Source organism: Pithys albifrons, chromosome 11 (assembly GCF_047495875.1).
Source record: "Pithys albifrons albifrons isolate INPA30051 chromosome 11, PitAlb_v1, whole genome shotgun sequence".
NCBI lineage: Eukaryota > Metazoa > Chordata > Aves > Passeriformes > Thamnophilidae > Pithys > Pithys albifrons.
Window position 1 is genome coordinate 24,946,690 of NC_092468.1, and position 13,020 is coordinate 24,959,709.

Genomic DNA, 13,020 nt, shown 5'->3' on the forward strand with positions numbered 1-13,020 from the left:
CTTCTCAGCCCTCTGGAAAAGCCACGTTATATTTGAGGTTTCTTTTGGTGCAAACCTGAGCAATGTTGTGCTTTTCCCGAGGTGCACAGTGAGCAGAGCTCTGGAATTCTGTGATCCCCAAATGCTGCCTGTTCTCTGGCCTGAAGGAGGCCCAGCTGTTCCTGGGCAGCTCTCCAGCTGTGCCCAGGTGGGAGAGTTTGTGCCCATGTCCCTGGGCTGGGGGAGGTTGGGGCAGAGTCCTCCCCAGGGCACTGCCAGCACTGCCTGGGCACCAGCCATGTCCCCAAAGAGCCACTCTGACATCTTGGGTTTCTCTGAATTCCCAATCTCTTGTTCTGCAGAAACACTGGCTCAGCTTGGCTGAAATTTCTGTTTAAACCCCTGGAAAGGAAGGGTTTGAATATTTTTGGGAACATTTCCAAAATCTTGAAGCTCCTTTGCCTGAGTTGCTTTGCTCATGCTCCTGATAAAAGGGATGTGCTTTTTGTTGTCTGGGGGCTTGCTGGGAGACCTGAAAACTTCAGGCTGTGCCACTTTAATACACAAACACTCCAAGCAATACAAAAGCCTTCAAATCAAAGCTGTGCTCTTATCTCTGCAGCCCAGGAGCTTTTTCAAGGAGGGTGTAATGCAGGAGCAGAATAACTCCCAGTGGCTTCTTTGAAGTTTTTATACTCTGCTATCATGGCCACTTAATCCATGCTGGGGCTGCTCTTAAAAATAGGAAGGCTTTGCAAAGGGAAGCAGAAAGGGGAAGGAAGAGCTTGGGGATTTGTTGAATCAGAGGTGTCTGGGCTGTCCCTGAGTGGAGGGAGCTGGTCCTGCTGCTACACAAACAAAGTTACCATCTACTACCTTATTTAATTCCAGTGTGTTTCTGGACCGTGTTGTTTAAATGGTCACTTATATTTTCCTGGCATTGAATCACAGGTTCATTAAGGTTGGAAAAAATCTCCAAGATCCTCAGGTCCACCTTTTGACCAACCACCACCTTGTCAACCAGACCAGAGCTGCAAGTTCCACATCCAGGTGTTTCTTGGACACAGTTGGTTTCATTGTTTTCTGCCTTCATTCCCCTTTACTCACTCCCCCCTCCCTTTAATTGGTGTCTCTGGTCTTTATTCCCACATCTGCCTCTTCCCTCATTTTCCCACCTTTCTGGTGGGATTTGGCTGGTCAGGTCCTTCAGGGATGTGAACAGAAACCCTCCCAAGGCATTCCCTGCTCCCCTTGTGCCCTTGGGCTCAATAACTGATCTACTGACAGGGGAAATTCTGGATTTATTCTTTGCCATGTTTGTTTGCAGAGGGAAGAGGGAATGACATCCAGGCATTTGTGTTTCTCCTGGCTGGGCCTGATTTGTGCCTCTCCTTCTCTCAAGGGTACAGCTCTCAGTGTTTGTGCAGTGAAATGGCCCCAGAAAATGAACACACTTTGGAAACTATTTATGGATTCAACTTGGCTGCTTTTCTATTTAATGAAGTCCCTGTCTTTGGGTCTCTGCCATTTAATTAAGTGGTTGATATAATTACTCCCTGACATCAATTCTGCCCACTCTGGGAGGTTTGTCTTTTCCTCCTGAAGAAGGTGTTTTGTTTAATGTGAGGTCCTTCAGCCTGGGAGATGGAACAGCACATGGAGATGGAGAACCTGAGGCAGAGACACTTCCTGGAGCAAGATGAGCTGAGCTGAGTGGGGTGACATCCAGCCAAGGCCATTCTTTGTCTCCTCAGTGACTCCAAGGTTTCTCTGATTCCTCCTCTTTCCAGGAAGAGGAGCAGTGACCAGTCTGTGTCAGTGCAGCATCTCTAAGAGCCTTCTCCACATCTCACCTCTTGCCCATCAGTGGGAAAGTTCCTTTCTTTGGGAAACCCTTTAGGGTTTGTTCTAATAGTTTTCTCTTTTTGTTGTTGCTTTCTAAATCCATCTTCTTTGGGTTCCCAAGTTCCATCTGGCACAGTTTTCCATGAGCAACCCCACTCCAAGGGTTGTTATTCCCCCACTGTTCACACCCCTTGGGATTCCAGTTGGGTTTTTAGCCACTGGGTTGTCCCAAAATCTCATGTTCCAGCTGCTCATTCCCCCCATGATCCCCAAGGCAGGCAGGGACATCCCTTCTCCTGGCAGGTTGGTATTCCAGCAGCACTTGGAGAGGACACAGAGTTTGGTTTGTTCCCACATGGCATTGGATGAGTTGGAGCTGAGCTGGGAGTGCCCCAACCCGTTGTTGGGTCACAGCTCAACCCAGTGGCCTTGGAAAGCCAAGGAGAGGAGAGGACCCCCCAGAGAGCCATGATTAGGTGTAACCAGAGCTCAGGGAGGCTCAGGGTTGTTCTCCCCGCTGATTATAAAGGTCACCACCCCCTGAGGTGGAACATGTGGAGGGTTCCAGGGCCATGTTTGCCTTGGTGGCTCTTTGTGTGCAGGATCTGTGGAGATCTGGAGGAGACAGAGCCTGGTGAATCCACCCCAGGTGTGTCTCCATGTGGGAATCCCTCAGGCAGGGCTGCTGGGACCACCCCCAGGGCTCTGCAGCCTCCCAGACCCTCCTGCTCACACCCAGGGAGGGGCTTGATCTTCTGATCTTCTCCTCACTGCAGGTGACATGGGGCTAATTATTAACAGCATCTCTTGAGGCAGAATCTTTTTCAGGTCACTCATAAGAGAAACTCAACCAGAAGCTTAAGATTTGTTTCCAGCTTTAGATTTACTCATTTAGGAAAGGCCTCAGCAGGACAGGTCTTGGTTCCAGGGCTAAGGCTCCTCTCCAGGGTGAGGATGTGCAGGTCGTTTATGACTGAGGAAAATGAAGCAAAATAAGAATATTTTGCCCATTGACACTCAGCTGTTACTTGAAAATTCCTCTCCCTGCAAAGCTTTGGAGTTCTCCTGGATGGAATTCCAGAATGGTTTCATTCAGGAGTGTTGGGAGGAGGAGGAGGGATGGGAGGAAGGTGTGGGAGCAGAGGGTTGCCTGTTGGGGAAGTTCTCAGGGCAAAGAGAGTCCTCTGGGTGTGCTGAGTACCAAAGGCAGGCTGAGGCTTTCTGGTTTCTGTGCTTGGCAGAAAGTGCTGTCTCTAAATCAGGAGAGACCATTTAGCCTCAGATATTCCACCCTGTGCTGGGAGGGAGAGAACAATGGCAAAGGAAGATGAATGCTCTTTGCAATTTAATTGAGTCTAATAGGCTATAAATACATTTTCCCCCTCAACTACAGAGGGAAAGGCTTCTGGTAAAACTGGTTTTTCACTAAAAAGAAATGCCATTTGTAAAAGCTGCAGCACAGAAGCACCTGTAGAAATCCCCTGGATGGTTTCAAGGCATTTGAATTTCTCCTCAAAGCTTTCAGGGCACTTGAATTTCTCCTTAAAAGCTTTAAGGCATTCGAATTCCTCCTTAAAAGCTTTCAGGGCATTCGAATTCCTCCTTAAAAGCTTTCAGGGCATTTGAATTTCTCCTAAAAGCTTTCAGGGCATTCGAATTTCTCCTAAAAGCTTTCAGGGCATTCGAATTCCTCCTTAAAAGCTTTCAGGGCATTCGAATTCCCCCTCAAAGCTTTCAGGGCGTTTGAATTCCTCCTCAAAGCTTTCAGGGCATTCGAACTCCCCCTCAAAGCTTTCAGGGCATTCAATTCCCCCTCAAAGCTTTCAGGGCATTTGAATTCCTCCTTAAAAGCTTTCAGGGCAGGGGCTGCATCGATTCAGGGTCACAGGCACCGAGTTTGAAAGGTCAGCTCGAGCTGCAGTTGGTTTGAAACCTCATTTTTCCCCCTCTGTGTTGAGGTTGAGGAGCTCAATAAAACCCCAAATGAAGCCAAAAGGAGCAGCAAAACTCCACGTGGAGCTGAGATTTTTTTGGGGGCATCCTGAGGGTTGTTGCTCCTTCTCTCACTTCTGCTTGTTGATACCAATATAAAAATGATCTCCTTTTGCTTAGATTTTATTCCTGTGGTCAAAGGAGATGTTTCACTTGGTCCTGGTTGGGTGAAATGTTTCTGGCAGGGCTTGAGCAAGAGCAGTCCCTGCTGGAGAGCCCCATAACATTTACATTTAGTAGATAAATTGGAATTTGGCACTGAGATTTATCTAACTGGTAGTGGACAAGTCTTTTCATGCATTTTAAAACCTTTTATCCTGATTTAATATTCAGCTCATCTGTGTTAATAGTCCCAAGGCAGTGGTGGGTCCATGAGCTGTCCAGGAGGTCCCAAGGCAGTGGTGGGTCCATGAGCTGTCCAGGAGGTCCCAAGGCAGTGGTGGGTCCATGAGCTGTCCAGGAGATCCCAAGGCAGTGGTGGATCCTAAAGGAAGGTCTGGGGGTTCCATGAGCTGCCCAGGAGATCCCAAGGCAGTGGTGGATCCTAAAGGAAGGTCTGGGGGCTCCATGAGCTGTCCAGGAGGTCCCAAGGCAGTGGTGGGTCCTAAAGGAAGGTCTGGGGGTTCCGTGAGCTGTCCAGGAGATCCCAAGGCAGTGGTGGGTCCTAAAGGAAGCTCTGGGGGTTCCGTGAGCTGTCCAGGAGATCCCAAGGCAGTGGTGGATCCTAAAGGAAGGTCTGGGGGCTCCATGAGCTGCCCAGTGGTGGGCCAGGAACCATTTGGCACATGGTTAATTAAAGTCAGGAAGCAGTTTTGGAGTTAATGAGTTTTCCTCCCTCTGGTGCTATGTTGCCTTCCCCGTTGATTCCCCTGGAGAACAAAGCTGGAAAACAGGAGCTTTCCAAGGAGAATCCATGAATGGCAGCCAAGATGGACAAGGGAGATGTCACAGGGAGCTGTGCCAGGCCCTGATGTGCCACTCAGGCTGAGTTCATCAGTGGGAGGATAATGGGCTGGTTTGGGCCATTTGCATGTATTTACATGAGAAAGAGGAGTGCAGGTGAGCAGACACTGGGCCTGAGTCAGTGGCTGAAGGTCCCAGATAGCAGAGGATTCAGATCAGCAATATCGGGAACTTGTCTGTGCAGTGGGAATTTATCCTCTCCCAGCAAAGATAATTCACTTCCAAAGGCTCTGCAAGATTCTGAGTGTTGTCTTATTTTTCAAAATGACTTATTCCTTCAGAGAGTGGGACAGGCAAGTGCTGTGGTCCTGATTCAACATGCCAGGCAAGATAATTAAAATGATGCCCCTTGCCTTGAGGAAATTAGGCTTTTAATTAGGCACCCAGATTCCAGAGCATTCCTTGTAGCTCTGCCAAGTGCAGTGAGGGCAGATCAGTCTCATGCCTTGTCTTTGCTCCTCTGTGGCACCAGTGACTGACTGCTCGGAGTGTGGCTTTGTTCAGCTTAATTAACTAATTAAAATCAGGGTTTGAGAACATGAGTTGGACAAGTGCTCCACTGACCACACCCTGGGTTTGTGTTTCTTGTGCCCTGGTCTCCTTCCTATCCCATCCCATCCCATCCCATCCCATCCCATCCCATCCCATCCCATCCCTTCCCTTCTGATCCCATCCCATCCCATCCCATCCCATCCCATCCCATCCCTTCCCTTCTGATCCCATCCCATCCCATTCCATCCCAACCCACCCCATCCCACCCCATCCCATCCCACCCCATCCCACCCCACCCCATCCCATCCCACCCCACCCCATCCCATCCCACCCCACCCCATCCCACCCCACCCCATCCCATCCCATCCCATCCCATCCCACCCCACCCCATCCCATCCCACCCCACCCCATCCCATCCCATCCCATCCCATCCCATCCCATCCCACCCCATCCCATCCCATCCCATCCCACCCCATCCCATCCCATCCCATCCCATCTCATCCCATCCCAACTCATCCCATCCCACCCCACCCCACCCCACCCCATCCCATCCCATCCCATCCCATCCCATCCCATCCCATCCCATCCCATCCCATCCCATCCCATCCCATCCCATCCCAGGAGCTCCTGCACTGCCACACATTCCACTGTGACTGATGTTGGGGGAGTGGGAGGGGGGACAGAAAGTGCCATTTTCCCATCCCAAGGTGTGTTGATTCCTTGCTCCTCATTCTGGGACACTTCAGTAGTTCCATTTAAGAAGGGAGAGCCAAGGGCTGTTTTAGGGAACGAACTGAAACGTGGAGTTCAGAACCATCAGTGACCACATTTGTATTTTCAGCCATGAGCTGTGGGGTTCTCTGGAGTTCCTGCAGCCACAAATCCCTGTTCAGGCTGTGGCAAAGGAGAAGATCCAGCTCTCCATGCCCAGGGAATGAAGAGCTCACACCAGATGGCCTTTTCCTCCACCACTTCTCACTGGGCAGCTCCTCATTTTCTGCAGCTGAAGCAGCTCTGGATTACTGTAATTATGCATTTAATACATCTCTGACAACCCAGAGTGAATATTAATTTGAACTTTATCCATCTCCTTGGAGTCAGGTTAATTTTCTCCTGATTATATAGAGGCTGATGAAGTCAAGATGTTTGTCAGGCTAATCTTTTCCCTGCTATGGAAATGATTGTGCAGGAACTGTGAAATAGCAGTGGTGGGTTTGGTGTTCAGGGTTGCTGAAAGGCCTGGGAGGGGATTTCTGAGCTCCTCAAACATTTTCAGCTGATCAAATGATTTTAAATTGTGAGTTTGGCTTTCCTAATTCAGTAATATTGAACTGAATGTTTATGGTGGAGAAAAAGACACTTTTTAATAGAAATAATAGGCTAATTGTACCAAAATGTTGTGTCAGAGGGGAACTCTGCTGGTAGTTTTCTGTTGGCATGTTTGTCCTTTCCACAGTTCTTGCTTTGGAGGGCAAACTGTTTGTCCTGGTGCCATTTGTAGATCCTGAATTATCCCCTGGAGAGCAGATTATGTTTTGCTCTCATATATTTTCCCTTTGAATAACTATTCATAGCTCCATGTCCTTATTCCAAGAGGTTTGGCTCAGCAAAATCCCACTGACTTGAGGGAGTTATTCCTGGTGCTGCTGCTGAAGGACAAGCAGCTGGTCCTGGAATGTGGGGTGGGAGAGCTGGGGCTGAGGAGCAGGAATTGCTCTGGAATCACTGACAGTGGGGCTGGAAGGGGAATTTTGGTGTCTAATTCCATCACCACCAGCCCTTCCCATTGGGAAGGTGGTTTGTCTGCCATCATTTTAGCTCTCAGGAACACACAGAATATTCTTTAATCCTTTCCAGAGCATGAGGATGCCAAGAAACAACTCTGGGAATGGCAGTAAAATGGGAACAAATCTGAGGACAACGTGGAGTGGAATGTGCTCCCAGAGTTGTCCTGAAACAGGGACATCTCTGCCAGGATGAAGTGGCTCCTGGAGAGATTGGCATCCTCATGGGCACCTTCTGTCCTGGAGAACCCTGGTCACTCCTGGGCTGTTTCCTGGGCAATCCTCTCCATGTGGAGCAGCACATCCTTTGGGATGCTCTGCCTCCCTCCCCACCCTGGGATGGGATGAGCAGCATTCCCAGGGCAGGGCCTCTTGGAGAGGGTTTGCAGTTTCCCACTGGTGTGTATCAGTCCTGCTTTGATGTGCCTCAGAATTCCTCAGTTCTCCCGTGGCTGAGAGAGAGCACAGAAATATTCCCCTCCCAGAGCCCAACCTCTTCTCCAGGGAAACATTCCACACTTGGGTACATTAATCCATGTCCAGTGTGTCTTTTGGCCTTCCCATGGAAGAAAACAGCCATAAAACTGTCCCATTAGTTCTGCTGTGCTCCTGTGCAGAGTTCCTTTAGTTTTCCCAGGATAATTCCTGCTGCTCAGTGTGCAGGAACGTGGAGCACGACGTCAGGCATGTCTGAAGGTTGCAATTTAATCCTTGATTGCCTTTGGGAAACTAAATATAACCCCAGGAAGAGCCTGGTGGAGAGCAGAGGTAACTTCTGGTCATTCCCAGGCCTGGAATAAAACAACCTTGGGATGATTTGTTTTTCCCTTTTGTCTCGAGGTGGGCAGGAAGGCTGGAGCAGGGAGCAGCCTCCTGCTTTTCCAGCTCCAAACCCTGTGCCAGAGAGAGGGAATCTCTGTTCCCCCTCAGAGCAGGAGTGGGACCCTCCCAGCAGAGGGGTGGGAATGCTGGAAGGCACGTTGTGCTTGGGTCCCTGCAGGGTGGCAGAGCCAGATGCAGAGGGCTGATGGAGCTGTCCCTGCAGTGCCAGGGGGACCAGCAGCTCTCCAGGGGCAGCTGCTCCTCACCAGGCTGTGTGACATCAGCCCCACCTGCCACCTTGTGTCAGCTCCTGTGTCCTCTGGCCCCGAGCAGAGACTGAAATGACAACAATTTTCTGGGGGAGGATGCACTTCATGCCTTAAGATTTCCAATTAAGACACCAAATGGTTGATTTCAAGCCACTTTTTGATGGTTCCAAGACCTTTCCATTTGGGTTTCCACCATTTTTCATGTTTTTAAGCCATTCTTTGTTGCTTTCAAGCCAGTTTTGTGGGTTTAAAGATATTTCTGTTGGTTTTCCACCAGTTTTGATGGGTTTAAGCCATTTTTGGATGGTTTCAAGACCTTTCAGTTGGGTTACCACCATTTGTGATGGTTTCAAGACCTTTCAGTTGAGTTGCCACCATTTGTGATGGTTTCAAGACCTTCCAGTTGAGTTACCACCATTTGTGATGGTTTCAAGACCTTCCAGTTGAGTTACCACCATTTTTGGGTGGTCTCAAGACCTTCCAGTTGGGTTACCACCATTTGTGATGGTTTCAAGACCTTTCAGTTTGTTACCACCATTTTTGGATGGTCTCAAGACCTTTCAGTTGAGTTGCCACCATTTGTGATGGTTTCAAGACCTTCCAGTTGAGTTACCACCATTTTTGGGTGGTCTCAAGACCTTTCAGTTGGGTTACCACCATTTGTGATGGTTTCAAGACCTTTCAGTTGAGTTGCCACCATTTGTGATGGTTTCAAGACCTTTCAGTTTGTTACCACCATTTTTGGATGGTTTCAAGCAATTTCTTTTGTGTTTCATGGTTCTATTTCCCAAACACATGGGGGTGTGTGGGCAACTCTGGACTGCCCCACACTCTCAGCTGAAGGGTGTGTGGGGAGTGTGGTCCATTGTATCCCTGACTCCAATTAACTCCAAGGCATTAATTAACCCACTGCCCCACACTCCCAGCTGAAGGGTGAATGGGGAGTGTGGTCCATTGTATCCCTGACTCCAATTAACTCCAGGGCATTAATTAACCCACTGCCCCACACTCTCAGCTGAAGGGTGTGTGGGGAGTGTGGTCCATTGTATCCTTGACTCCAATTAACTCCAGGGCATTAATTAACCCACTGCCTCTTTGCTCCACAGTCGGCAGCAGAGTATGTGAAGTCCCGTCTGCCCGAGGTGCTCAAGCAGCACCTGCAGGACTATGAGAAGGACAAGGAGAACAGTGTCCTGTCCTACCAGACCATCCTGGAGCAGCAGATCCTGTCCATCGACCGGGAGATGCTGGAGAAGCTCACGGTGTCCTACGACGAAGCAGGTACAGTTGGGCTTCAACCCAAGGTCCCCTTTCTGCTCAGCTCAGCCTTTCTCCACCCACCTCGTGCTGAACTTTGTCCTCACAGCTGCAAAGGAACTCCATGAAATATTTCTTTCTCCTCAGTGGAGACAGAAAATGTTCCACTTGAGGGATGGAATGTCAAGCAGCTGAGAGGACACTTCATTTCCCACCAGCATCCTGATGGTGATGGATCTCCCTGTGGCTCCTCATCCTCTCTGCAGGTGGTGCCACCTGCTCTGTGCCCTTTTCTCCTTCACAACTAACTTATTTTGGGGCTGTCCCAGCTCAGGGTGTGCTGGGTAATCTCAGAACTTGGTTTTAAATGTGGACTGTCAGGGAATTTGGAGGGTCTGGAGGCATTTGAGCAGTGCAGTTCCAGGGAGGCCCAGCTTTGATACTTACTTTTTGTTCTCTGGTAGGCAGAAGAGTCTTCCAGCTTTTAGATCCTTCCTCCTGATGTGTGGCCTCCTTTGCAATCACAGAGCAAAATGAGACTCTTGATGGTTTTTTGCTGATTTTCCAAAATAGCCCTCAATAAATGCCCCAAACCCCCTGAATGTCACCAAGTTCTTTGGTGTTTAAATAAATTAACTTACAACCTCCTAAAGAAGGAGTGAAGCAGAAAGAACAGCTCATTGCTGTGCTGCTGACTTGATATTCCTGGCAAGGAGCTGCCTGGAGGTGTGTGCAGGGGCTGGGAGTGGGTGGGAATTCCATTGGGGGGAATTCAGTTGCCTCCACAATCCAAGAGAACTGCCCTAAAATGCCTTGAGCTTTGGGCCCAATTCTGCAGGTTCAATGTGGCCTTTGTGGCAACACTCAGTGTTCATCCAGGGCAGCTTCCACATCCTGGGGAATCTCCCTTGAGGAATTCAATCCATCAGAGCTCCCAAATAAAAATAGCAGAAAACAGCCAAATGCTGGCAGGGTGTGAGGGTTGGCTGAGGAAACTTCACCAAGTGAAAGGAGGCCAAAAGTGAATGAGAGAGGGATCCAAAAGTGACACTCTCCACTCAGGGCAAGGGAATTTTGTGCAGGAATATTTTCTCCCAAAGGAGCTTTGTTGGTTGTTAATCCTGTTGCTTTGGATTGTGGTATCTCTGAACATCTGGGCTGGAAAAAATGCAAGTTTGGGGATTTCAAGGCATTTTGGCTTTAAGTGTGGGGTGCCAGGGAGTTCTGGGGGATTCCAGAGCTGGTTTGTCCTGGAGGTTTTTCTTTAATGGATGGTCCCTCTGCCCCAGAGTCTGGAGAAAAGGAGTTTCATTATTGCCTGACAGAAGAGATGGATTTCATTTTTCCTGCTCTCAGACACTCAGGAAGGATATTGATATTTAGGAGCTGCATCCAGAGCCAGGTGGGAGCCCCAAACTGTGTTTGCTGAGCTGATCCTTGCCAAGGTCCCACTGTCTGGGGGGGAGATGCCCCTTTCCAGTGGCACTGCTGCCCTTCTGGCACTGCAGGTGTTTTCCCCCAGAGAAAGGGGTTGCAAGGAGAAAATGAGAACATTAAAGCAGGACAATTGCACCAGAAACCATAAATAATAGGGATAAGAAATGCTTTGTTGGGAAAAAATGAGATTTTTCCCCTCTGCAAAGAGCTTTACCAGGTAAAGCCATCATGATGCTCCATGGCTGGGCAGATAAAGAAGTTGATTAAGGAGTTAGGAGACCTTGACTTTTCAGGCTGGTTATTTTGAGGCTTTGCAGAAGTGGCTTTGCAGAAGAATTTTGTGGGCTGAGAGAAGGGGCAGGTGCAGCTCATGGCAGGAAAGGGCAGCACTGAGGGATTTGGGAGTGAGAGCCTGGAGGGTGTGTTGGCTTTTGGTCTCCCCTGCTTTGAAAGGCATTTGAGGAGAAGGAGGTGAGGGCAGGTCTGCAAGGTGCCCACCAAGTCCAAAAAAAATTATTGATAAATGTATATATTTGTATGTTCCTGCCTTGTGCAGAAATAGCTGTAGTTCAGAGCTGGGCAGGGCAGCCCCTGGAGCCAAAAACAAACCCTGGGGACACAGGGATCTAAACACAATTTGTTTGTTGCTGGGTGTTTTATTTATACAAGCCATGGGATATTTAACATGGGAACAGCAAAGCAGAGCCTTGAACTGTGTTTTGGGCAACAAACACAACAAACAACAGCCCTGAGAATTTGGTTTGAAGGGCATGGACTGAAATCCTGCTGGTGCTTGAGTTTCACCCCCAGGACCTCCAGGGGACAGGCTGGTCCCAAGGGCTTCTCCCAGAGCTGGGCAGAAACCTTTTTATTCATGAATAATCACATGTCAATTAATAACAGAGCTGAAAACAACTCTGTGCTTCCCTGGTCTACTTAAAAAAACCCCCACAACCACTAAATTAATTTTATTTACTGTTAGAGATACCAGAGTGCCTTTGGTAACAATTTTAGCAGCACTGTGGAGTCAGTGCTAAAATTCCCTTTTAATCTGTGTGTCTAAAACTTCCCAGCCATCTCTTGACTCTGCATGGATGAAATGGTTCTGTCTGGCCCCAGGGAATATTTGTCTGGCCCCAGGGAATATTTGTCTGGCCCCAAGGAATGTTTGTAACAGCTGGAGCTTTTACAAATCCAGCTTGTAGTGCTGCAGGGGAGGTACAGAATTCGTGGCCTCCCTGAGCTCTGCTTTGCTCGGTGTCCATCCCACTCTGGATCTGTGGGATGAGGAGAACACACCCTGTGCTGTTCCCACCTGGAAAACCCCCTGTGCTGCCAGTGCTGTCCTGGCACCTGAGCCAACACTGCCCCTGCTGCACACAGTGGGCAATGACCAACTACATTTGCTGTGGATTTAAAGGTTGAAGGAATTAAAAGTGTCTTTTCCTTTTTTCAGTAAAGCCAAAGAAGTGACCTCAGTTCTGGGGGGCGAGGGGAGGGAGCTCTGGGTTACCCCAGCAGGGCTCAGCTCTTGGCAGGGGCTCAGGGGTTAATTGGTACTTTAATTACTTTCCTTGGCCATGAGGACAATCCAGTTCCAAGCTGGAGATGGGCAGCACTCCCCCTCTGTGCCCCTGGCAGTGTGGGTGGCACCGTGGGGATGGATCAATCCCTCAGGGCTTGGGCTCTGTGACCTTGGAGGGCTGTGCCAACCTCAGCGATTCTGGGATTCCTTGACAGGGAGAACATTTTCCTTCTGATCCCTCACCTATAAACATCCCCCCATGTCTGCTGTGCCCCCCTGCCCTCTGTGTGCCCAGGGACCACGTGCCTGATAGCGCTGCTGTCCGACAAGGAGCTCACCGTGGCCAACGTGGGCGACTCGCGCGGGGTCCTGTGCGACAAGGACGGCAACGCCATCCCCCTGTCCCACGACCACAAGCCCTACCAGCTGAAGGAGAGGAAGAGGATTAAGAGAGCTGGTGAGTTCAGAGAATCAGAGAATCATGGAATCAGTTGGGTTGGAAGAGACCTCTGAGATCATCAAGTCCAACCCTGGATCCAACCCCACTGTGATCACCGGATCATGGCACTCAGTGCCACAGAGTGTCCATGAGAACAGGCAGTTCAAAGTGTCACACAAATCAAGTTTCAAGCTTTAGGCAACAATGAATCCTTCA

At 49.4% G+C, this 13,020-nt stretch overlaps 1 protein-coding gene across 1 annotated transcript in view; it reads left to right on the top strand.

Moving 5' to 3' along the window:
* PPM1L (protein phosphatase, Mg2+/Mn2+ dependent 1L) overlaps positions 1–13,020 on the top strand; it is a 51,428-nt gene that overhangs the window by 31,516 nt on the left and 6,892 nt on the right. Inside the window, exons 2-3 of the mRNA XM_071566442.1 lie at positions 9,253–9,427; positions 12,661–12,822. Of these exons, the coding sequence (XP_071422543.1) occupies positions 9,253–9,427; positions 12,661–12,822 (337 nt within the window). The remainder of the gene's footprint in view (positions 1–9,252; positions 9,428–12,660; positions 12,823–13,020) is intronic.